At 40.8% G+C, this 26,972-nt stretch overlaps 1 protein-coding gene across 5 annotated transcripts in view; it reads right to left on the reverse strand.

Moving 5' to 3' along the window:
• The window catches only part of vapb (VAMP (vesicle-associated membrane protein)-associated protein B and C), a 139,709-nt gene extending 113,005 nt beyond the window's left edge, over window positions 1-26,704 (reverse strand). For 3 of the 5 annotated variants that reach the window (XM_060919077.1, XM_060919074.1, XM_060919078.1), the window contains exons 1-2: window positions 26,464-26,704; window positions 2,691-2,843 (exon numbers count right to left, since the gene is read on the reverse strand). In XM_060919077.1, coding sequence (XP_060775060.1) covers window positions 2,691-2,843; window positions 26,464-26,521 — 211 coding nt within the window. In that variant the 5' untranslated portion in view covers window positions 26,522-26,704. Of the gene's footprint in view, window positions 1-2,690; window positions 2,844-3,182; window positions 3,225-3,371; window positions 3,532-3,785; window positions 3,891-26,463 lie in introns of those variants that run through there. The other 2 variants (XM_060919076.1, XM_060919075.1) reach the window with 2 other exon arrangements.
• Between the last annotated feature and the right edge of the window lie 268 nt (window positions 26,705-26,972).

Genomic DNA, 26,972 nt, shown 5'->3' on the forward strand with positions numbered 1-26,972 from the left:
CGACCGACTTGAACAAAATAACAATATGCATACCAATGACATATAACAATGCCTTTTGCCAAGTTTCATTAAATTCCCCCAAAAATTGTGAGAGGAGTTGATTTCAGAAGTAAAACACACTCTCATGAAATTGCCAAAGTATAATTTTGTTAATCAAGGGCTGTAACTCTGGTAAAATGTGACAGAATTTAACAAAATTACAATGTGTAGTACCAACCTATAACAATGCCTCTTTCAAGTTTCATGAAATTCCTCCACAGATTGTGAGAGGAGTTGATTTCAGAAGGTGAGCACCCTTCCAGGGACGGACGGAAATCGCCACTACATAATCCCCCTTCAGAATGCATAGCAGAATGCAATGATTTACAAAATTATGGAAACCCTATATTTCACTGAAAATAGTACAGAGACAGCATATCAGCTGATGAAACTCAGAAATCTTTTTTTTTTTTGTGATGTAACTGAAGCGCACTTCCCTATTGTACAATTATGACTTGACTGGACTGTGAAGGAACTTTCAAGTTGTAATCCTTGACTTCCTGATTAACTGGGGTACAAATATGAGGTGACACCAAGGCCAAATTCCCCTAGTCATCCATCAGCATGGGAAAGATAAGAGAACACACAAACCAAACAAGGGAGAAATGTTGACCTTCCTAAGTCAGGGAAAAAAAAAAAGAGCTACTTGCCTGAAATGCCCATTTCTACTGTTAGGGCAATAATAAAATGTGGATACCAACTGGAACTGTTACAAACTTGCCTGGAAGAAGCTCTGTGTCCACCTCCACATCCGTTACTCTTGCTTGAATTACTCCTGAACTTGTGAACCACATATCAAAAACAGCAGAGCTTACCCTTTCTGATGATACTAGTCATGTCTCCGAACAAAAGCATTGTTGAGTAAATCAATTTTGAAAATCACAGAAGGGGAGCGGGGAGAACAAACATAAAAAAAAAAAAAAAAAAACACTTTTTTCTGTTAGGCACGAAGCACATATTTTTGCAAATTGCTAAGTCATAGAGCATTCCACCATCATTCTTATATTGCCAGATTGCAGCCAATCTCCCCTACAAAATTATCAAGATATGTTTACTGACTATTTTATTGTGAGAGACATGTAAAAACAATTTCATAACACCTGACTTTTTCCCCTTGATATAAAGATTAAAGTCTGTGTAAACCAGTCATACTGTATGTGTTCTGAGTTTGACACACCACAAAAAAGTGGTGTGTCAAAACCACTAAGCCAAATATAAATTATTAAAAAAAAAGCTAAGTAGGGGGCGTCGTGGCTCAGGTGGTTAAGGCGCCATACCATGAATGCGGGCGACCCGGGTTCGATTCCGGCCTGAGGTCATTTCCTGATCCCTTCCCGTCTCTCTCTCTCCCGCTCATTTCCTGTCTCTACACTGTCCTATCCAATAAAGGTGCAAAAAGCCCAAAAAAATATCTAAAAAAAAAAAAAAAGCTAAGTATATAAAGTTATGTTTCAAAATCATAAAAAGAAGCAATACTCTCTGCTCTGAGAAACCACATCCCCAATCGGAGGAAAGGTGCAGACTTTCAAATACCAAATAGTATCAAATACCACTACGACCTGAAAAAAATCCACCAATTTACCCATGCAATCGCCTCTGAAAGAATGAAACAATGACACAAGATCAATATTTACAATCACAAAAAGAAAGGCAAAGCTAAACACCCCCCCCACACCCACACACACCACCCCTCCCATTACAGGGGTTTGCAGGAAAAATGCTGCATGGCTCTGTGCCAGTCTGTCATATAAAGACCAGTAAAAGATAAACCAGCTAAATTCTACCTTACCTTTCCTCAGTAGAGCTCGTGTTTCAATCAAATTAGCAAAGTCTGTTTTTAACTCCATGCAACAGCCAGAAGTGTACATGATTGCTCTGAATGTCAGAAAAATTGTCCAATCGTGCACACACACACACACACACACAAAAAAAAAAAAAAAAAACACCACTATGTATTTTTTTTCTGTCAAAGTCCACTAATCCATGCATGAATCCATTTTCAAATAGCATATTAAAAAATAGCACAAAAAGAGAGCGCACCCATATTGTGGCTAAACTTGAAAAACAGCAGTGCAAGTTTAGATGAACAAAAACAGATTCAAATTTAAAAAATAATACTTACATAATGGTGGGTGAGCGTGAATTTGAAAATACAATGTGGAAAATAATCCAATCAAAATAAACCTTAAAGGGGTTATTAAAAAGTTTGGCTCCAGTGCTTCATTGAGCCATAATTTCTGACCTGGCCAAAAAATCCTGAACACAAAAATGATGAAAAACTGTTTAATGGTCCAACCCCACAATTCAGTACTGCATAGTTCACAGTATTAAAATATTTTCAGCAACTATTTTATGCATCATGTGTTTACAAACAAGTCTTTGAAGTTGCTTTACACAGACTTTAATATAAAGATGTGCAAGTATTATCAAATCAAATGATGGAAGATCTGGATAGCCTACACTGTTTTTTTTTGTTTGTTTGTTTTTTGTGGTTGTTTTTTTTTGGGGGGAGGGGGGCACAAGACACAGCATGTATGGCTAGCCCTTATAATGACCAAGACAAGAATTTAAAAGTAAAGGTAGTGAAATTACCCTTAAAACAGCACAGGGCTCATAAGGTTAAGTTTAGCTGGATCAATTGGTTTATTTACCAGAAACATTAACTGAGGTTCCAGCTTCAATCACTCCACTGTTTGGACGTACACAGTAGCGACGTGGTGCAGTTGTCTTCACTTTAAAGCACACATTTCTATCTGAGGGGTTAGCAAGCTTTAGGGTCGTGGTCACCACATCTGAAAATGGACCTAAAAGCACAGACATACACACATTAAATGTAAAAGCTGCAACTAGGTGAGTACAACACCATTCAATCTCACCATTCATTATAGCTTAACCACTATGGTTTATTCAAATCACTAACATCTTTCAGCTGCTCCTCTTAGGGGTCCCCACAACAGATCTGTCCCACATTTCATTTGACATAGGTTTTTCACTGGATGCCCTTCCTGATGCAACCCTCCCCAATCTAACTGGGCTATTCAAATCACTAACATAGAATATATAATTAATATACATCATAAGGTAGGTGTGGAAGAACTCTACTAGACTGCACAGATGGTTAGGGTTAGCCTTAAGCCTCATACCCATTGAACACATTGGGATGAACGGAAACATGCACACCAGGCCTTCTTATCTGACCTCAAAAATCCCTTTATACACTTTTATAGTGGCAAAGGGGGCTCCAACTCCGAAATGGGATGGTCAATTAGCACATCTGGGTGTGATGGTCAAGTGTCCACACACTATTGGCCAAATGGTGTACGTGCACATACACAGCCATGGAGCTTCCATTCTGACAAAAAAAAAAAATCACACAACATATTCTCTTGTCTCCAGTCTTGTTCTCTTTCCATATCCAGTCATAGGAAGAAGAAAGTACACCCTCCTTCATTCTTTCTTTGTAAATAACATTTGTGTGGTCCTCACCAACTTCTGAAAACAAATAATCGAGTCAATTTTTTTCTTAAACAGTACAGGTGCATCTCAAAAAAATGTAATATTGTGAAAAAGTTCAATATTTTCCATCAGTTATTTAAGAACAATCAAAAATATTAAAATTTCACTATTACACAGAAACTAAAATGTTAAGATTTTTTTCTATTTAAATTTTGATAATTATGGCCTACAGCACAAAGAACAAAAAAATCTCAAAACCAGAACCACAAATAATGTCAGAAGCGTCTTACCTGGACTAAGCAGAGAAAGAACTGGACTGTTGCTCAGTGGTCCAAAGTCCTCTTTTCAGATGAAAGTAAATTTTGCATTTCATTTGGAAATCAAGGTCCTAGAGTCTAGAGGAAGAGTGGAGAGACACAGAATCCAAGGTGTTTGAAGTCTAGTGTGAAGTTTCCACAGTCTGTGATGATTTTGGGTGCCATGTCATCTGCTGGTGTTGGTCCACTGTGCTTTATCAAATCCAAAGTCAATCTACCCATCTACCAGGAGATTTTACAGCACTTCATGCTTCCATCTACTGATAAGCTTTATGGAGATGCTGATTTACTTTTCCTGCAGGACTTAGCACCTGCCTACAGTGCCAAAACTACAACCAAATAGTTTGCTGACCATGATATTACTGTGCTTGATTTGCCAGCAACTCGCCTGGGCAAATAGATATATCTATCTATTTGCTCAGGTGAGTTGCTGGCAAATCAAGCACAGTAGATTTAGAAATAGATAGATAGATAGATAGATAGATAGATAGATAGATAGATAGATAGATAGATAGATAGATAGATAGATAGATAGATAGATTTTGAAACATATAACACATTGTTTTTGTAGTAATCTGTGGTTGGTTGAAGAGAGCAACTGGACTTGCTTGACGATTCTTGAAAACGTTTCGCCTCTCCTCTGAAAGGCATCCTCAGTTCTGTCTGACTACTAGGGAGTATTCAGTATTTATTCTCTCATGGATCATCATAGAATCCGAATCAGAATGCTGATGGCTGCATTGTGGGCGGCTGATAAGATGTCATAGACACCCACCTCTGTTCAATGATGGTCGTTCCAGGTTGACAAAAATGAACGATCCACTCTGGCTAAGATGTCTGCAGTTTTCTGGAAGTCCTCTCATACTCCCGCACCAGCCAAAGGGATCTCATCCCAAAGTGCGTAGAAACTTTGAAACCAACCACAGATTACTACTATGTACCTGGACGACTGAGTTTCTTCACAGATATGTTTCTACGCACTTTGGGATGAGATCCCTTCGACTGGAGCGGGAGTATGAGAGGAGTTCCAGAAAACTGGCAGACGTCTTAGCCAGAGTGGATTGTTAATTTTTGTCAACCTGGAACGACCATCATTGAACAGAGGTGGGTGTCTATGACATCTTATCAGCCACCCACAATGCAGCCATCAGCATTCTGATTCGGATTCTATGATGATCCATGAGAGAATAAATACTAGATACTCCCTAGTAGTCAGGCAGAACTGAGGATGCCTTTCGGAGGAGAGGCGAAACGTTTTCAAGAATCGTCAAGCAAGTCCAGTTGCTCTCTTCAACCAACCACAGATTACTACCATGTACCTGGACGACTGAGTTTCTTCACAGATATTGTTTTTGTAGTCATCTGAGGTTATTTGTTTATAGAAGCTGGTGAGGAGAACATAATTGTTATTTAGTCCCTGACAAATAAGAACAGATTTGAACGACAGGGTATATGCAGGATTTCTTAAGTTAAATTTAATACTTACGGTAAGACCTTTTTTAAAACCTTTTCAACATACCTTAGGACCTCAAAGCCACTTTGAGTTGTAACCAGTTACATCAGCAACACACCTTTAACTTACCTTTACTACATTGATTTTGACATTGACATATACACGAAACAGTGTATATAAACACAACAGACTTCAGATAGGCCAGGAGGGAAGAACGCTCAAGAGAACAAAATTAATGACCAACCCATAGTTGAGGTTTATTAAAATTCAGAACAGTAACACACACACAAATACAACCCCTATTCCAAAAAAGTTGGGACAAAGTACAAATTGTAAATAAAAATGGAATGCAATGATGTGGAAGTTTCAAAATTCCATATTTTATTCAGAATAGAACATAGATGACGTCAAATGTTTAAATGATACATTTTCTCAGTTTAAAGAGAAAAATTAGGTGATTTTAAATTTCATGACAACAACACATCTCAAAAAAGTTGGGACAAGGCCATGTTTACCACTGTGAGACATCCCTTTTTCTCTTTACAAGGGTCTGTAAACGTCTGGGGACTGAGGAGACAAGTTGCTCAAGTTTAGGGATAGGAATGTTAACCCATTCTTGTCTAATGTAGGATTCTAGTTGCTCAACTGTCTTAGGTCTTTTTTGTCGTATCTTCCGTTTTATGATGCGCCAAATGTTTTCTATGGGTGAAAGATCTGGACTGCAGGCTGGCCAGTTCAGTACCCGGACCCTTCTTCTACGCAGCCATGATGCTGTAATTGATGCAGTATGTGGTTTGGCATTGTCATGTTGGAAAATGCAAGGTCTTCCCTGAAAGAGACGTTGTCTGGATGGGAGCATATGTTGCTCTAGAACCTGCATATACCTTTCAGCATTGGTGGTGTCTTTCCAGATGTGTAAGCTGCCCATGCTACACACAGTAATGCAACCCCATACCATCAGAGATGCAGGCTTCTGAACTGAGCACTGATAACTTAGGTCGTCCTTCTCCTCTTTAGTCTGAATGACACGGCGTCCCTGATTTCCATAAAGAACTTCAAATTTTGATTCGTCTGACCACAGAACAGTTTTTCACTTTGCCACAGTCCATTTTAAATGAGCCTTGGCCCAGAGAAGACGTCTGCGCTTCTGGATCATGTTTAGATACGGCTTCTTCTTTGAACTATAGAGGTTTAGCTGGCAACGGCGGATGACACGGTGAATTGTGTTCACAGATAATGTTCTCTGGAAGTATTCCTGAGCCCATTTTGTGATTTCCAATACAGAAGCATGCCTGTATGTGATGCAGTGCTGTCTAAGGGCCCGAAGATCACGGGCATCCAGTATGGTTTTCCGGCCTTGACCCTTACGCACAGAGATTCTTCCAGATTCTCTGAATCTTTTGATGATATTATGCACTGTAGATGATGATATGTTCAAACTCTTTGCAATTTTACACTGTCGGACTCCTTTCTGATATTGCTCCACTATTTGTCGGCGCAGAATTAGGGGGATTGGTGATCCTCTTCCCATCTTTACTTCTGAGAGCCGCTGCCACTCCAAGATGCTCTCATCTTGTTAATGACCTATTGCCAGTTGACCTAATGAGTTGCAATTTGGTCCTCCAGCTGTTCCTTTTTTGTACCTTCAACTTTTCCAGCCTCTTAGGCCAAGTTTACATTAGACCGTATCAGCAGATCATCAGATTAACGTTTTTAAAACGATTAGTGTGCACACAGCAACACCAATACATGATTTGCGTGCACACAGCAACACCAATACACGGATATGCTCGGCTCCGCAGGCATCCTGCGCTCCAAATCACTCCGCCCTGAACAGCGAGTGCCCTCTGGAGGGTGCGCACTCCGGCCCTGCGCAGCTCACAGAGCGCGCGAGTGAAGTGCACAAGCAATGATTCGGGACTGAGCCGCTGTGTGTGTGATCCCAGCGCATATCACTTACCGCTTGCAAGTGGAAGGATGGCAAGCCTAAAGACAATCATAACTACACAATGGGCAGTATTTGCATCAGTATTTGCAGTATTTTCATACTTTTATACTCTTTAATGAAAGGTGATACAAGGCGGAAGTCCGCGCCGTTTTTCAGCAGTCGCATCACATGACCAACGCCAGCGAATCAGGAAGGTGGATGTCACAGTGACGTTGTCCAATGATGACGCCAGCTAGAGCTCAGCACAGCGTATCCGCGTATTCTCAATGTTTACACAACACCGGACCAGACACGATCTAGATTGAATACGTGGACCCTGGCAGATTCCCGTTTCCCGGCGTTTCCAGGCGGTTTAATGTAAACGGACAGTACATCCGCGAAGAAAATGAGACAGATACGGTCTAATGTAAACTTGGCCTTATTGTCCCTGTCCCAACTTTGAGATGTGTTGCTGTCATGAAATTTCAAATGAGCCAATATTTGGCATGAAATTTCAAAATGTCTCACTTTTGATATGTTGTCTATGTTCTATTGTATAATACAATATCAGTTTTTGAGATTTGTAAATTATTGCATTCCGTTTTTATTTACAATTTGTACTTTGTCCCAACTTTTTTGGAATTGAGGTTGTACAAATATTTAACAAATGAGGCCATCACCACATTTTGCACACAAAACAGCAGTGAACACCAACTCTATTAATAGACATTAGCAGAACACGCTTGAGCCTATATATTACAACTTCAAAACAGTGGCACTTGTGTTAACCGAACTGAGATAATGTACACTGTATGTACAGTGGTGCTTAAAAGTTTGTGAACCCTTTAGAATTTTCTATATTTCTGCATAAATATTACCTAAAACATCACCAGATTTTCACGCAAGTCCTAAAAGTAGATAAAGAGAACCCAGTTAAACAAATGAAACAAAAATATTATACTTGGTCATTTATTTATTGAGGAAAATGATCCAATATTACATATCTGTGAGTGGCAAAAGTATGTGAACCATTGCTTTCAGTATCTGGTGTGACCCCCTTGTGCAGTAATAACTGCAAGTAAACATTTCCGGTAACTGTTGATCAGTCCTGCACACAAGCTTGGAGGAATTTTAGCCCATTGCTCTGTACAGAACAGCTTCAGCTCTGGGATGTTGGTGGGTTTCCTCACATGAACTGCTGGCTTCAGGTCCTTCCACAACATTTCGATTGGATTAAGGCCAAGACTTTGACTTGGCCATTCCAAAACATTAACTTTATTCTTCTTTAACCATTCTTTGGTAGAATGACTTGTGTGCTTAGGGTCGTTGTCTTGCTGCATGACCCACCTTCTGCTGAGATTCAGTTCATGGACAGAGGTCCTGACATTTTCCTTTAGAATTCGCTGGTATAATTCAGAATTCATTGTTCCATCAATGATGGCAAGCCGTCCTGGCCCAGATGCAGCAAATCAGGCCCAAACCATGATACTACCACCACCACCATGTTTCACAGATGGGATAAGGTTCTGATGCTGGAATGCAGTGTTTTCCTTTCTCCAAATATAATGTTTCTCACTTAAACCAAAAAGTTCTATTTTGGTCTCATCTGTCCACAAAACATTTTTCCAATCGCCTTCTGGCTTGTCCACGTGATCTTTAGCAAACTGCAGACGAGCAGCAATGTTCTTTATGGAGAGCAGTGGCTTCCTCCTTGCAACCTTGCCACACACACCATTGTTGTTCAGTGTTCTCCTGATGGTGGACTCATGAACATTAACATTAGCCAATGTGAGCGAGGCCTTCAGTTGTTTAGAAGTACCCTGGGGTCCTTTGTGACCTCACCGACTATTACACGCCTTGCTCTTGGAGTGATCTTTGTTGGTTGACCACTCCTGGGGAGGACAACAATGATCTTGAATTGCCTCCATTTGTACACAATCTGTCTGACTGTGGATTGGTGGAGTCCAAACTCCTGAGATGGTTTTGTAACCTTTTCCAGCCTGATGAGCATCAACAACGCTTTTTCTGAGGTCCTCAGAAATCTCCTTTGTTCATGCCATGATACACTTCCACAAACATGTGGTGTTGTTATGGGAGGGGAGATGTGGTGAGTAGGATCCAAGAGCAGAACACAGACCAGTAAATCCAATAATAAAGATTTAATAGGAATAAAAATAAACAAAAAATAATCCAGAAAAAACTTGGGACAAAAAATAAAAAAATAATTAAAAAATAATAATAATGAGGCAGGCAAGGACAAAAACCGCAAGCATAAATAGTCCAGACAAAAAACTTGAGACAAAAAAAAAAGCACAACAAACATGAAAAAAGACAAAAAACAACGTAGTGCAAAAGACTGACAAGAAACAGGCAAAACAGAAAGCATAAATCCAAGAAGCAATAAGGGCACAGAGACGACGTGAAAAAAACAACGAGACGTTCTGGCAAGGTCCCTGTCTGAGAACGGCCTTTTTATACACAGCAGAGAAAACCAGAAAGTGAATGTTGGCAAGATGAAAGTCCCATTCCGGATCCGGATTAGCGCTGAACTGGGAGATAATAAATCTCTGGAGTGGAAGTCTGGGGCGGAGCATGACAATTGTGAAGATCAGACTTTGATAGATCCCTGTTCTTTAAATAAAACAGGGTGCCCACTCACACCTGATTGTCATCCCATTGATTGAAAACACCTGACTAATTCCACCTTCAAATTAACTGCTAATCCTAGAGGTTCACATACTTTTGCCACTCACAGATATGTAATATTGGATCATTTTCGTCAATAAATAAATGACCAAGTATAATATTTTTGTCTCATTTCTTTAACTGGGTTCTCTTTATCTACTTTTAGGACTTGTGTGAAAATCTGATGATATTTTAGGTCCTATTTATGCAGAAATATAAAAAATTCTAAAGGGTTCACAAACTTTCAAGCACCATTGTATGCATATCAGGTGAAAATTCAATCCAAATTGCTTGAAACTGCTCTCACTGAATGCTAAACAACATGCTTTGTACAGAATTAAAATATGTTTATCCATTCTTGAGATATTACCAATCAAAGATTGAAAAAAATGGCTTAATTTTTGGAAAATTGACATATGTATTAGTATAACAAGGTCCAAAATGGGCCTAATTAATGAATGAGATCAAATGTTTTTTTCTTAATAACTTTTTTAATTTTCAAGATATTTACATGGAAATTGGCAGGCACATAGATGCTTGTATACTGTATACAAAGTTTGAAAAATTTGTAAAATAAATAAATTATGCAAATCAGTATTTAATTAGTATTGATTATGCTAATTTGGTGAAAATTGTAATGCGGCTGTGACAAACCAGATGCTCGCGGATTAAAAATAAACTCAATGCTTTAATGAACACAGTGAGAGAAGACAATGTACAAAAGCCAGGTCAATACCGAGACATCTAACACAGTAACGAGGGTAAGACAAATCGTGGTTGGGAAACTGGCAATAGTCCAAGAACCGGGAATCAGAAAAGCACAGGCAAGATAAACACAAGGGCTAGGCAAATCGGAGTCAAAAAACAGGCGGGGATCGAGAAACCGGGAAGCGAGAGAGACAAGCAAACAAACACAAGGGCTAGGCAAAACAGGAAGAAACAGGAAGGCAAAAAGGGTCATACACAGGAATGCAATCAGAAATAGAAATGCTCAGTAGGCTCATGAAAATGTGGAGGCAATACTGTGCAAAGGGTAAAACAAACAGAGGGGTATAAATACAGATATAAACAAAGAGGTACAGGTGATGATAATTAGAACTCGGGGGAGCCACTCCTAGGAAGTGGCTCCGGGTTGGCTGATGGAGTGCATGTGGTAGCGACAGGTGTGTGAGGGGGACTGTGGGAAGTGGAGTCCTGAGTGTTAGGTGAGCCCGGGAGCATGACAGTACCCCTCCCAAGGAGGCCGAAGGACGAGGGCGACCACAAAGACCACCCACCACGCTGCCGGGACCACTCCTGAGTGTGCCATCAGAACTGCCACGGTGCTGGACAGAGGGTTGTGGCCGCGGACGACCTCTGGGACCATTGCTGCACAGACTGCTAGACCCATGGCGCCTGGGACAGCCCCTAGGCCAAGGCGCGGGCTTCTCTGGATGACGCTGATGGAACTCCTCCACCAGCCCCGGATCCAGGATATCTCGTGCGGGAACCCAACTACGCTCCTCGGGCCCATAGCCCTCCACAAGGTACTGCAGGGTCCCTCCTCTCCTTCTGGAGTCCAGCAACTGGTGGACAGCATACACTGGGGTACCTTCTACATCCACTGGAGGTGTGGGCATGACATCGGGCGTGCCCTCGTCCAACGGACCGGAGACAACAGGTTTCAAGAGAGATACATAAAACGAATTGGAAACGCGGTAATGCACAGGCAGATCTAATTTGTACGTAACTTCATTAATTCGCTGGAGAATTTTAAATGCTCCTATGTATTATGTAATAATTTTCTACCTCCCTCAGGAAACCTGAAGTCCCGGTTCAACAGCCAAACTCTGTCCCCAGGGAGGTAGGTAGGGGTGTCCCCTCTATGACAATCCGCCAGCCTCTTGTGTCGGCAGAGGGCATCCGCGATCCGCTGGTGGGTCTGTTCCCAGACCTGCTCGCTCCGTTGCATCCAACCATCCATGGCCGGGTTGTCAGAGGGCGTAGCAGACCATGGCGTTAAAGGGGGTTGGTAACCCAGTATGCATTGAAAGGGTGTGAGACCTGTAGCAGAGCTAATTAGTGAGTTTTGGGCCATTTCGGCCCAGGGCAAATAGTTAGACCAGTCGGCTTGGTTCTCATGACAGTACAGTCTCACAAACTTTCCCAGTTCTTGGTTATCCCTCTCACATTAACCATTAGACTGGGGATGGTAACCGGAGGTGAGGCTGCCATTAACTCCCAGCCTCTCAAAGAAAGTAGACCATACTTGCGAGGTACATTGAGGCCCTCAATCGGACACTATATTCTCTGGGATACCAAATATACAGAACACAAAATTAAAAAGGGTTTCAGCTGTCTGAAAGGCGGTGGGTAGGCTAACGAAGGGAATAAATCTAACTCCACGTGAGAACCTATCAACAATGGTCAGAATGACCATGTAATTCTGTGAGGGGGGGCAGGTCAGTGACAAAGTCTACCGCTACATGTGACCATGGATGGGAAGGGACAGGCAAGAGCATGAGTTTACCGGCAGGGAGAGTTTTGGATGTTTTGCATTTAGAACAGGTGGTGCAAGAGGAGACAAACCTATGGATATCGGATAGCATATTCTCCCACCAATATCTGCCAGACAATAACTGGTGTGTACATGTCTCTCGGATGGCTGGATGACAGAGAGGAGTGGGCCCATGTAATCAGCTTATCCCTGCATTGAGTGGGTACATACAGTATTTACTTCCTACGGGGCAAGATTCAGGAGCAGGAGTGACAGATAGTTCTCGGTGGATCTCTTCGTCTATTTCCCATCTAATGGGGATGACTACAACTGATGGGGGTAGTACATTGACTGCCTCCGGGGAGGATTCGGGACTGGGATATATGCGAGACAGAGCATCTGCTTTAGTATTACGGGATCTGGGGCGATAAGAGATGGAAAAATCAAACTGGGAAAAGAAGAGAGACCACCAAGCCTGACGGGGGTTGAGCCATTTAGCTGACCGTAAATATTCTAGGTTTTTATGATCTGTTAACATGAGGAAGGGATGCGTAGCTCCCTCTAGCTAATGGTGCCATTCTTCAAAAGCTAGTTTCATGGCCAGCTATTATCTATCCCCAGTACCATAATTACATTCGGCAGGGGTCAATTTGTGGGAGTAAAAGGCAATTGGATGTAGTTTACAGGGGTCACCTATGCGCTGGGATAGCACCACCCCAGTGCCCACCTCAGAGGTGTCCACCTCCACCACAAAAGGCTGAGTGGGATCAGGATGCTTCAGAATGGGGGCAGAGGTGAAGGCTACCTTGAGGGATTCAAACGCCTCCTGCGCCCGGGGGTTCCACGAGAGTCTCTTGGCTGGTCCTTTCAATAAGGTAGTAAAGGGAGCTGCTAGACTACTGAAATTGCGAATGAAACGATGGTAGAAATTAGCAAACCCAAGAAATCGTTGGAGCTCCTTTATGGATGTAGGGACGGGCCAATTCATTACAGCTTTCACTTTCTGATCGTCCATAACGACACCTTCCGGACTGATGACATAACCTAAGAAGGAAGTAGAAGAAGGGAGATTCATTCTATTTGCTGGATTCATTCTATTAGCCATCCTCAACAGGAAGTGAGTTATTTTTGGTTTTGTGCATTTTGGCATCTGTTACATTTTGAAATACTCCTCCAAGGCAGTTTCGTGTCTTCATGCCATATTTGGTGTACATGATGTCAAGATGTTGCTGATTTTGAGTTGTGAAGGGATTTGCGATATTTTGCCAGACAATGAAATGGTGAAACAATATATTTATACGTTATGCCACGCAAACAAGAAGCGCATCATAAATTCGCCATGCATTACCTGATACGGCTCAAACTTCACAGGTTATAGGATAATGTTTCTGATGATATGTACATGCACAAAATGACCCTCTGGTATAGCACCACCACTTGGACATTGGCAGTAATGACCCCACTGCCGGGCGGCACGGTGGTGTAGTGGTTAGCGCTGTCGCCTCACAGCAAGAAGGTCCGGGTTCGAGCCCTGTGGCCGGCGAGGGCCTTTCTGTGCAGAGTTTGCATGTTCTCCCCGTGTCCGCATGGGTTTCCTCCGGGTGCTCCGGTTTCCCCCACAGTTCAAAGACATGCAGGTTAGGTTAACTGGTGACTCTAAATTGACCATAGGTGTGAATGTGAGTGTGAATGGTTGTCTGTGTCTATGTGTCAGCCCTATGATGACCTGGCGACTTGTCCAGGGTGTACCTTGCCTTTCGCCCATAGTCAGCTGGGATAGGCTCCAGCTTGCCTGCGACCCTGTACAACAGGATAAAGCGGCTAGAGATAATGAAATGAGATGAGACTCCACTGCCGAAAAATTAATCACCATTGGCGCATACATTAGATACCCAGGCTTTTGTTTCACATCTCAGATGCATGTGCATTGTTTGATGAGCAAATGTGACAGGTCGTGGACCCGGAGGTGTGAAGGCCCCCTCATCATTGCTTGGAACTATATATTTTTTCTTAATATTTTTTTTCCTCTGCGGAAAAACTCGTTTTTGAGGCACTTGTGATGCTTGAAAACTCACAAATTTTGGGACACTGATCAAATGTGCCTAAAATCACAAAGTTACACTGAGCAAGGGACTGGGCGTGGTCCCAGAGCTCTATAGCACGCCCGAGAACAAGCTATGGTTGAGATGAAGTTGCTTGGATCGGCACAAAATTTGGTGTGATTGATACGCTTGTGATACAGGACCAAACTCACTTCATTGTATTTGACTCCACCCAGCAGGAAGTCAGCCACCTTGGATGGAATGTGGGATTTTGAAAATTTCCCATGCTGTTTTGAGGGGCTTACGATGGATAAAAACTCACGAAATTTTTCACATACATTTGTCCATACAATTTGAGGTGATATGGTAAATTAGTCTAGCTGGGCTAATCGCAAGTTGGAGGTACCGGGAGGTACCTCCCGTTTGCTGATAAGGTAAACCAGGCTACCCGATGATTTCACAGTTCTTTGACAACACGTTGCTTTGGTGACAATGGAGACCAGCAATTTTTACAAGGCTACACGGACTGTGAGACCAGAACGTCTGATATCAAAAGTAAGTTACAGTGTGCAATTTTCTCTCAGTGAATTAGGTGCTGCTAAAGTATCTTATTCTAAACTTTATGCTGTAACACGATTGTAATCTCACATTTGCTCCTTCTAGGCAGAGCAGCCCATACAGCGAGTGACCAAGACGCCGCCAGCAACAAGGACCAAAGTGCGCCTCGTAAAAAAGAAAGAGGTAAGTTGTTGTCTGTTCTAATGAGTTGAGCAGAATATGTTTATATAATCCAAATAAAGCCCGTTTGTTAGTGTGCTTGAAAAAGCACACTATTGTTCTTCTTAAGTTTTATTTTTATTATTATTATTTTTATTCATTTTCACTCGTTTTTTGGATCCACTACTCCTCCTAGGGCTTTTGAGATAAACACACCGTTCCAACGCTGAAACGTACGGTAGGGCCCGGTCTGGAATGAGGAAAAATTCCGTGCCATTGAAATGAATGGGAGTGATGACGTCATAAGGAGCTCCTCCACTCTAGACGTTAGAGCGCGCGCAGCAGCAAAAAACGAATTAAAACTGCGCTTTTACAGCCAAAATCCATGTTTTAAACCCTGTACAACCTCTGAATAAAATTGCAAAACATATTAAAGGGTGATGATGTGAAAGAGGCTTTGAGCCAGAGCTGTTGACCAAAGCCATTTAAAACACGACACTGTGTGACAGTGTGTATTGGTGGGGAGAGTGTCTGGGTGAGAGAGAGATGTAAAGAATACCAAATTCTAACAGAAAACGAGAGCACCCAAAGGGAAAACCGAGGCGAGACGCCATTTTGAATTCTCATTCACGGTTGTAATGCAAATGGCTTCCTCCTCACTATACAGTAGAAGTGCACTTCCATGGCAGGAAAACCACTACATTTTGCCGCCTATGTAGTCCCCTATTTATACAAATACGAGTCATTCAGGATTCAGCCATGTTTTTGCTCGGTGTGAGCAAATTACAGATTTTAGCTTTCTCCTCAAATGTTTTATTAGTGTGCTTGCCTTTGTTCTTTTTAAGTTTACTTATTCTTCCGACACGTTTATTGGATCCACTACTCCTCCTAGTTGAATTTTAATCTCTATTTCCTTTTATGAATTGAGACTCATGCTTATTATTTTCATTTACAGGCTACCACAGTGACCTCATGCCGTGGCAGCTCTCGTGGCAGCTCTTCTCACAGCGCTGGTGGTTTTCAAGAGGCAGAGATCAGGGAACTCAGAAAGCGGGTCGCTGCGGTTGAGAACGCACGATGCAGCCACCACACAGACTGCAGTGAAGCGCTGGGTGGCATCAATCAGCGTCTGAATCAGATAGAGGAGCGCTTAAAGGCGGAGGAACGTGTCAGGGCGGAGGAACGTGTCAGGGCGGAGGGACGTTTCAAACAGATGGAGGAACTTCTCCAGCGGCTGATCACTCCCCCACCAGCACCACCACAGGCCCGACGGCAGTTGACATTCGAGGCAGAAGTGGACCCACAGATCAATCCCTCAACACCAGCCTTTGCTGGACCCACCCCTAGGACCCTGGCTGCAACAACTCCCTTGCCGGACATTGAGCTCAGAGCTCTTTCTGCTGAGCGGGAGGAGGACTTTTATATGCAGTGCTACCAGCGAGGACAGCATCGGCCAGATATTTATGCCGCAAGCGTCTTCATGGCTCTTACACCGTTTGAACAGTATCGGCGCTGGGGGAAGGCGGTTAATTGGAGTGGCTCCAATGGCAAACCCGCATTGCCACAAAACCTTAAAAAAAACTGTCCACCAGTTCACCTCTCAGCGGTTTCCTGAGCTGTCCAGGGAACAGTGGGCAAAAATCCGCAGCCGGATCAACGAGAGACTGAGAAGTCCCCGAAAGGTTGACCCTGAGTCACAGCGCCTTGGCTTTTAGTGACCTTTTTTGCATTCGTTTGTTTACCATAACACCACCGTTTGCACGTGTTTTGTGATTACACTATTTGTGCACGTTTTAATAAAAATACACAAATGGCACGAACCTCTCTACTGTCTTTCTTATAGACCCATTCACTGTTTGTAATCAAAGACGGCTGCGCGCGCACCCTGGCAACAGAAGCAGTAAGCTTCCCAACTGATTCTGGGACAGACTAGCCTACTTATCAATCATTTAAACGTGGATATATACTGTTCTCAGCATCAACATGAAATAAAAATAAAAACAACAAAATAACTGGTCAAAATAACCATATGTTGAGTATAAAATAGCTGAAATAAAAAGCTACTGTATGAAATACTTAAAGTGAGTAAAATTTAACTCCCATTTATGTATCTATTCAACAGCTACTTTCTCATTGAAATTGGGTAAAATTATCTCTTGTTTGCTAGTAGGTGATACCTGATAATTACTAATCAAAGGTACTTAATATCACTCAGTAACCATTACTTATTCGGAGAAGGTACCGTAAGATGTACCCCCCCCCCCCCCCCCAACAAAAAAGACTTTCAGATGGTTCATCATCTCCATGTTTTTAATCCACAAAATCATAAAAAAAACATTTACATATTTAATAGTTGTATGTACATCAACCTAGAAATACTACATAAACTTTACTCTAAAAGTGTAGCGTTTTGCTCTTGTTGGAGCTGGATGGATTTAAAGTGTCCCCAAAAGTAAACACCTTGAAGTTGAAGTTGCTTTCCTACCGTAAATGCATGTCATGACTTTGTCATCCTAGAGGAGAAAAATGTGGCATCCCTTGTGAAGAAATGCCAAGAATTACCGGTAGCACTGAGTTCCAGTTCATCTTAGTTTACTAGTGAGAAGTTGCCTGTCATAAATGTTTTTCATTTTTTGTCAAATAAAGTATCTGTTAATTACAGTAAAGATTTTATTCTTCATCTACAGTAGAATGGTTAGACACCTTAAGCTGTTCATTTTTAATTGATTATGTTGATTTTATTTCATTAATGTTTTAATCGCATTATTAAAAGTGCACGAGTCTAGAGGACTGGTTTAAATGTTTGTTGAAATTGCACTGTTTCAGTGTGTAGGTTTGTAAGATTTTAATTGCATGTTTGAGAATTCTAACCGGTACAACTTTAATTTACTGTTAGTACCGTACAAATTCTAATGCACAGGGGTGTATCACCCGCGGGGGATGCGTACGTTTCATCCCCCCCACTTTTGTTGAAACACAATTTCATCCCCCACACTTTTGTCAGATTAAAATGACATCATTATGAAAATTATACAGCTACTATAAAATGTGTAACAAGGAAGTAAACTATTGCCATAACAGTTTTTCTCACCTGACCAATCAGCAGTTGCATGAATATAATAGCCAGTTTGCGTAGCGTGCCGAAAGCGCTCAATAATACAGTATCTGTCTGCAGAGCTGCAGAGCCAACACCAGTTTTACCGCTCCTGATTCACCGTGCCAGGTTTGACGTCGCATGCGGTGCTTACTGTGCCTGGCTCTGCGGCTCTGCAGACAGACCCTTCTCAAAGCGCTTGCGATGCCGTCGTTCAAACAGTTGTCCCAGGTGCCATGCCCTAAAAGATTGTGTTAATAGTAGTTACTAGTTGTAAAGTCAGTTGAGGCGTTTTTTTATTACGAGTGTGTGTGTTTGTACCAAGTCTACTTTTCATGCATTATAACTGCTTATCACTTTTTAGAAGAGTTTTTCAATTGAGATTTAAAAGCATTTCAAATCGAATGAATGTTCAATAATTGTTGTACAGTAATGTTATTTGGCCATTAAGTGTTTCTTGTACTGTATGTGTAGTCTATTGCATCATTTTCAAATTGTATGCATTAAACCTGATGTAATGCATGATGCAAACAAGTTTTGTACACGAGTTTGAATAATTAAAGACATTAAAAGCAGGAAACCCAACATGATAGATCTCTGCATGAAATGCAGAACTTGGCTGGAGTCACCTGGATTTATAGGCTTTCTGCTGTCCTCCCTTTCATTTGCATCCATGGACTATGGGTATGAAAAAGTTCCATATCGGTCATTGACAGTACATCACAGTGTACACGCCGGGCGTGTATATAGCCATAAACCGATTTCTAATGATATGGCTTCCCCATTCCAGAAGACCCCCACTTTTGGAAAGCTTGATACGCCCCTGCTAATGCAGTACAATACAATGCACTTTTACTATTAATGCAGTACTTGTAGATTGTTTTTTTTTTTTTCATTTAAACAGGGGTATACCGTACATACCGTAATCCTTACACCACTGCTCAAAGTTTAAGAGGCTGTTTCTGTCCTGACCCTCTCCCAGAAGTTGTTTTGAGCATGTTTGTGTGTGTTAAACATTCTTGAATATCTGAGTATTATATTTCTGGAATGAATGTTGAAACTCTGTTTCAGAGGGTTGTAAGTTTTTCACTGCATATTTGAAAAGCACTATATACGATAGATGACCTGGCGACTTGTCCAGGGTGTACCCTGCCTTTCGCCCGTAGTCAGCTGGGATAGGCTCCAGCTTGCCTGCGACCCTGTAGAAGGATAAAGCGGCTAGAGATAATGAGATGAGATTGAGATGAGATGAGATATACGGTAGATCTGTACTGCATGTACCGGTACAAAAGTCTTGGGACACCTGCAGAATCTAATGCAATTATTTCCAGTACCGGTACAACAGCTCTGCCAGCTTCTACGGTACTTTTGTTAAGCTTCTACAGTACATGCTCAATTTTTATTAACATTGTCAGAAAGGTGATAATTTGCCTTTATGTTTATTACTGAAGTTGTGGTGGATGGTGCTGGTCTACCATTATAGTGCATTACCAGTATACCGTCTTGACAGTGTTCCTAATATTTTGCCCCAATAGTGTGCCGTATATTGGATGCAGTGTACCGTATACTATGTAACACTGTCTTTTTGTTCTTTTTATGTCAGTTATGTCAATGTTGAATTTATGGCTGCCCCATAAAGGATTGGGCAATTCAATCCACAATAGTAGTGGATTTGCTTTGATGATGCTTGTTTGTTAAACTGTTTAAAATGAAAAATAAACAGTTTAATTGCATTGTAATTTATTTGTGTGATATGTGATAAAGATATACCGTATTAAATGATTAAAGTATTGGTTAAATTTATTTGGTAACATTTATCAAAAGAATAATGACAATGATTACCTAATTTTAATGAGTAATGTAACGTTATACAACCAAGTAAATTAAAATGTCAAGCACAAGAAAATAATTAAAATCTACTAAATTACTTCTATACCGTAACAGCAAACACTACAGAAATATAAAATTTACTTAAAATTTTGAGTAAAATGATGTTCCTGCCTACGGTATGAAAAACAAGCAGACTTTACTTAATTTGCTTAAATAAATATAACTGAAAAGTTAGATGTAATTAAGTAAATGTTACCATTCTTAATATCTTCACAACTGTTATGTTTTATGGTAAGTAAAATTTACTTAATGCTGGCAAGTGAGTGTTACCGGGCACTTGATATTGCAGCTTTAAATTTTACTTAAATCATTTGCATTCAAATACTTATTGTTAATAATTAATTCAACTATTGTTGAATTAATTTTTAATTATATTGACATTGTGCTGTAACCGATTAGTAATTTCATTTCTATTAGGATTTCCCAGTGTGATTGGCAGCTGCAGCAGTGTTACGCTTCTTTCAGAAAACATATTCAAACTCGCTATATGAGCGCATTAAAATCGTATGGCTTTTTAACTCCCGGTGAAAGTCCTCCGGGTTGAATTAACTAACTGAAATCAGCTGTTCTCAGCGTTTGATAAACCTGCTTTGTGAAACGGACAATCACTGCTCCTCCCCGTGGAAAAATGAGGGATAGCAGCTGGTTTTCACACAAGCTGCTTAGGGGCGTCACCAGTCAGGACTGCATTGACTACGTCATTGTGGGGGATAAATTATCTGCACTAACCAATCGGCAGACAGTCATGAACCAGTCAGGGGACGGCCAAGGGCCTGTCACGGAAACGTGGAACAAATTCAATGGCTGCCACTGTAAACTCAGCCCTTACGCTAGTGGCATCCTTATATTCTGCCTTTAAGGACTTCAGTGTTCTTGCTCTAGCAATATCATAATTATTTTTCTATGATAGTTCCATTTGCTGAATTTCTTTTTCTAGGGCACTGATTTTCTTCTTACGGTCCGTGGCTAATTTGGAGGAATATGATATACAGCTGCCTCTGATTGCACATTTTGTAGTCTCCCACAGAGTGTGAGGATTTACATCAGGTGATTTGTTTAGGGAGATAAATTCATCCAGAGCTTTCCTAATATGTTCAAGAAAACTTTCACCCTGTAGAAGGTATACATTAAAGCGCCAACGCTTAAAACGCACAGAGGAGTAGGCTTTAGATAAGGTGATTTTGACCGGAGAATGATCAGAAATGAGCATGGGTAGGATTTCAGTATTCAAAACAGACTCTAGTAAGGCAGGTGAAATGAAAATGTAATCAATTCTAGAAAATGTTTTATGGCATGAAGAGAAAAATGTGTAATCCCTTGCACTAGGATTCCTGATATGCCAGCCATCCACTACATTTAAGTCCTTCATGAAGTCTGTAATGTAGTTAGATGAAAAAAGCTGGTTGGAAGTAGGTGGAGTAGAGTTGGACCTATCCAGGATATCAATTGATAAATTGAGATCACCACCTAAGATTATAGGAACATTTAATGGTAGGAGTCTGACATTGACATAATCAAAAAACTGCGGCTCAAAGATATTTGGGGCATATATGGAGACTAGACAGTATTTAACAGAATTTAAAGTAATCAAAGCAAAACAAAATCGACCATCAGAATCATTACCTAGCTCATCTACATGCAGATTCAACTTTCTGTCAGTTAACAGTAGAACACCCTTTGTTTTACTTGGGGCACAAGAAAAAGAAAGGATTTTATAAAACTTATTTTGAAATCTATGAACATCCTGTTTTCTTAAATGTGTTTCCTGCAAAATTGCAAAGTGTATTCTTTTTTTATGTAGAAAATCAAGGCACCTAACCCTCTTAACAGGCTCATTAACTCCCTGCACATTCCAAGAAGTCAAATTGTAGTCATCAGTCATTAACTGTTATGACCATACATGGTGATAGGTTGCAAAAATGAAATATTACTTGAGATGCATGCACAGTATGGTAGAAACAAGAGTACACTTCATGGAAAAAAATAAAATTACATAAAATGGTAGCCACGTAAAAACTTAACGTAACGAAAGAATAAGCACAAGCCCCCCCAGACTTGAAGCATTGCTTTAAAACAAGAACGTTGCTAGTCTGCCAGGGAAAAATGCTAACATCCCTGCGAGGTCTAGCTAGAACAAAAATAATCACCATTCCTTGGATTCGAGCTAAGACAGTCTTGCAGAACCACATTCAATTTGGATATTCTAACACGAGTCATTATTTATGAAAGAACTGACCCGACGAGAACACTAATGGAAAAACTACATTAATCAATCAAGGTTTAAGATACCATAGCATAAGTATTAACAGCATAACATAGTCAGGTCGCTAACCAGTACACTAGCAGATCTTAAGTTTGATAAAGAGAGGCTGTTGAAATCAAATGTCTTTAATGTAGTGTTGAGCCTCTTAGGGAGAAGAGAAGATGCACGTGTTGTTCGAGTCAAGTGTTACCTTCAAGTTGGCAGGGTAGAGAAGGAAAAACTGGATACCTTTCTGTTTGAGCGAAGCAATGCAGGATGAGAAAGCCTTGCGTTTCAGGACGGTTGAATTGGAGTAGTCAGCAAATAGCATGAGCTGGGACTGACCATGTTGTACCTTCGCACCCGCTTGTCTGTATGCCTTCATGATAGCCTGGCGATCGTTGTACCTCAGAAGTTTGAAGATGAGGGTTCTGGGCTTGCTTGATGAATTTTCACCTTTACTGTAGATCCGATGAGCTTGTTCAATTTCGATGATCCTTCGACCAGCCAGAGAAGGGAACCAGATTGGTAGCTGGCATTGTAGGAAGGCAACAGCATTGCCCCCCTCTTCATTCTCTAAAAGATTAACAAGGCGCAGGTTATTTCGGCGATTTCGGTCTTCTAACTCCGCCACGCAGGACTGTAACTTAGCAATTGCAGAAGTAGCTTCCCTAGCTTGTAGCTTGTCCTGTCGCTGAGCAGCCTGCATGATGTCAGTACGTTTGTTCAAAGTCATTAGAGAAGCATTCATTGCTGAGACCTCAGTCTCCACGTTGGAGAGTTTCTTCTGAAAAGCATCCATATCGCCCCGTATAGCTTTAACATCCAAGGAAAGTTTGCGTAGAGTCCCCCTCATTTCATATATTAGCGTAGCTAAGACAGCGCCCTCAGCTGCACTAACGTTAGCCTCCAAGATGGAAACCTCGTGCTCAAAGAGCTGTTTCTTGGCTTTCTTCTTTGCCGATTTAGATAACGGGGAGGGGGTAGAGGGGCATAAATCTTCAGCTGTTCTCTTCTCTGCCGACTCCATTTAGATTATTAACAAATAAAACTGCCGTAAAAACACTTTTGACTCTGTTTGATGACTAAAATACCGAAGGCGGCTTCGCAAGTTCAAGTTTAAGTGGCCATCTTAGCTGGAGCCCAACCGGAAATCCAGATACGGCTTCTTCTTTGAACTATAGAGTTTTAGCTGGCAACGGTGGATGGCACGGTGAATTGTGTTCACAGATAATGTTCTCTGGAAATATTCCTGAGCCCATTTTGTGATTTCCAATACAGAAGCATGCCTGTATGTGATGCAATGCTGTCTAAGGGCCCGAAGATCACGGGCACCCAGTATGGTTTTCCGGCCTTGACCCTTACGCACAGAGATTCTTCCAGATTCTCTGAATCTTTTGATGATATTATGCACTGTAGATGATGATATGTTCAAACTCTTTGCAATTTTACACTGTCGAACTCCTTTCTGATATTGCTCCACTATTTGTCGGCACAGAATTAGAGGGATTGGTGATACTCTTCCCATCTTTACTTCTGAGAGCCGCTGCCACTCCAAGATGCTCTTTTTATACCCAGTCATGTTAATGACCTATTACCAATTGACCTAATGAGTTGCAATTTGGTCCTCCAGCTGTTCCTTTTTTGTACCTTTAACTTTTCCAGCCTCTTATTGCCCCTGTCCCAACTTTTTTGAGATGTGTTGCTGTCATGAAATTTCAAATGAGCCAATATTTGGCATGAAATTTCAAAATGCCTCACTTTCAACATTCGATATGTTGTCTATGTTCTATTGTGAATACAATATCAGTTTTTGAGATTTGTAAATTATTGCATTCCGTTTTTATTTACAATTTGTACTTTGTCCCAACTTTTTTGGAATCGGGGTTGTATTTGTGATCCACTTGCCTTGCACTTCATCTTTTTTAATCAAGTCCCAGACCTTCTTTGTAGGCATGTTTGACATGAGAGTTAATACAAATCTCCTCCAGCTCTGTCTATTTGCTTCACTGATGATTCTGCATGATTGAGCTCGACAAATTTTCAGTCTAGTGAGGTTTTCTGTTGTTGAATATTTGTTAAACAACCTCTCTGCTTTTTTCCGGGTCTCAATAGCCTTCTCACAGTCCAGGGCTCGACATTAACTTTTTAATCCACTTGTCCAGTCAGACAAGCAGCAAGATTTTCACTTGTCCTGACCATGTATTAACTTGTCCTGACCATAACCTTTTTATTACTATGTATTTACTAGTTAAATAAAAGGAAAGTGATAAAGTTTATCAAAAAGCAGGTATAGCTATGATAATCCTTATGCGTTAATGATTTCTAATTTTTCAAGAAAACTCAAACTTTAACTGTAACAATAAACAAACAAAAAAAAAAACCTATTCAATACTCCATTATGGTGCATGTGTTGTTATAACCCATTACCTGAGCTACAGTTTTAAGAGTTAGGCTCACCCAAATTCAACAGTTCTGAAGGAAATAAAGTTAAATCTTGATTAATCTTTGCATCCGCCATCCTGTTTGTGCCTCACATGACCATTGCCTGTTTCACAACCCTGCCTTTGTCTTACATTTTTTTAACTGTTTGCCTGCCTGTTTGTCAATAAATATTCTTCCTGCAATTACAGCCATCATTCACCTGCTTACATGACACGCTGAGCCATGTATTCCGCTTCCCACCAGAGACAAACAATAAGTAATCAAAAGTCCATAGTCAAGTTAGCAATATATGTTAATGCCATAAAACAAAGGCTTAACTATCCTAGCTTAGGTGTCCATCATTAACAATCATCGAGAATGGTGATCAAAGGATCAATAAAAGGATGAAATGACTGCTGACACCGCTAAACTTAACACCTAGTTAAAACATATCTGTGGCATTTTTATACCTCCCGCCCAGCTCGGCAGTATAAATGACAGCATTGGTGATTTGCAACACGTGAATGACTTGAATGGTGAAGATTTATTAAACATAACAAGTCAGTGTACCCACTGACTTGTTATGTTTAATAAATCTTCACCATTCACCGGTAACCTCCGTCATTTCCATATCAGACAAAAATCATCGCCTCCATTCGTGATCCTTTAACTCAGTCAATGAACTGCAATAGTGATTTGAAAGGACAAATTCATGACAAGGAGAATGTGTCTAAAATTTCACATATAACAAGAGTGTTTGGTGTGACAAGTGGGTCCATTTCAGTATTACAAATTTTTCGGTATAACGAACTATTTGGACATTCCCCAAGGAGTTCGCTGTAGTGGAGTTGCAGTGTAGTAATCAAAGTCTTCATTACATGCATATTTAAATTAAAATGTTTTATATTCTATGGACTCCTGACAGTAGAATAAGCCACAAACCTATATAAAAGGCTCAATCATGCGAAGAAGACTGTGATATACCATGAAGCCGCCAGAATCTTAAAAAATACTGCGATACAAAATTTTGATCTTACTGCCCAGCACTACATGTAGGCAAATGTGAATAACAACCCATTTTCCAACTATTTTCCTTGGTCTTGTCATATTTGTTTGGATTCCAAATGCATGTGTATGTATGTGTTAACCCACACTTCCGTTTACATATATATATATATATATATATATATATATATATATATATATATATATATATATATATATATAAAATGCATGTATGTATGACACATTTTGATATTTAAGAACCACCTGCCGTACAGCACAAATTCAACTCTGTGTGACTTATTATGAATAAGCAGCTTGTTTCGTTCGGAGAATCAATAACCCTCTTGCAATGTCGAGTGCCTAATGGAAAGAACACAGTGGGCCTAGCTATTATTACTCCATTGTGGATATAGATACATTACAAAAGTTAGCTAGCTCTGCGAGCAGTTACTACTAATGCTAACATCGCTTACCTGACTCTTAATATCAAGTATGACGTAAGTGACATTTTTGTCTACGAAGCATGCAAATTAACAAATCAACAGACGACATTCGCAGCGTTATTCTGTATTGCAAAAACTGAGACCAAGTGTACCTTTTGTCAAAGACCCCTTTCTTGCAGTAAATGACCTCCATGCTTTATTTCAAAATATCCATGCATTTAATCTAGTGCTCTCTTCTAGGTATATAACTTACCTCGGAATTTCAACTCGTGTTGAGGTTCCAGAAGCAAGATTTGGTCTGGCCTGGCCATATCGCCACGATTCGGGCGGTAGCGTGATCTCAGTACAAAGAAAGTCCTAGCAAGACTCTTGCAGTTTCGCTATGCAGCACTTGACTTTCAGTTGACTATGTTCAAAACACGACGTTTCAACCACAATATTTACTGAATGCAGCAATGAAAACAAATCGACACAGAGCAGTGCCCGAGCTGAAAATGATGTGATGCGGCAAGAAAGGTGGCATAAAACAGACTCACCGTGACGTCAGAGTGACGGTGAGCGACAGCTGGTAAGATGATGTAGTCAAAGTCCTTAGGCAAGTGTTGCCACAGCCATCTTGGTAACGCACCCGGACAGTTATTTTGGGCTAACAAAACCAAGTGCTTATCTAAATGAATGGGGAGAGAGTCAGAACTGCACTTTCTATGGTCACCGGGATATAAAAACTGCATGTAAAGAATCACTGATCAAATCGAATAAAAA

Source organism: Neoarius graeffei, chromosome 4 (assembly GCF_027579695.1).
Source record: "Neoarius graeffei isolate fNeoGra1 chromosome 4, fNeoGra1.pri, whole genome shotgun sequence".
Taxonomy (NCBI): domain Eukaryota; kingdom Metazoa; phylum Chordata; class Actinopteri; order Siluriformes; family Ariidae; genus Neoarius; species Neoarius graeffei.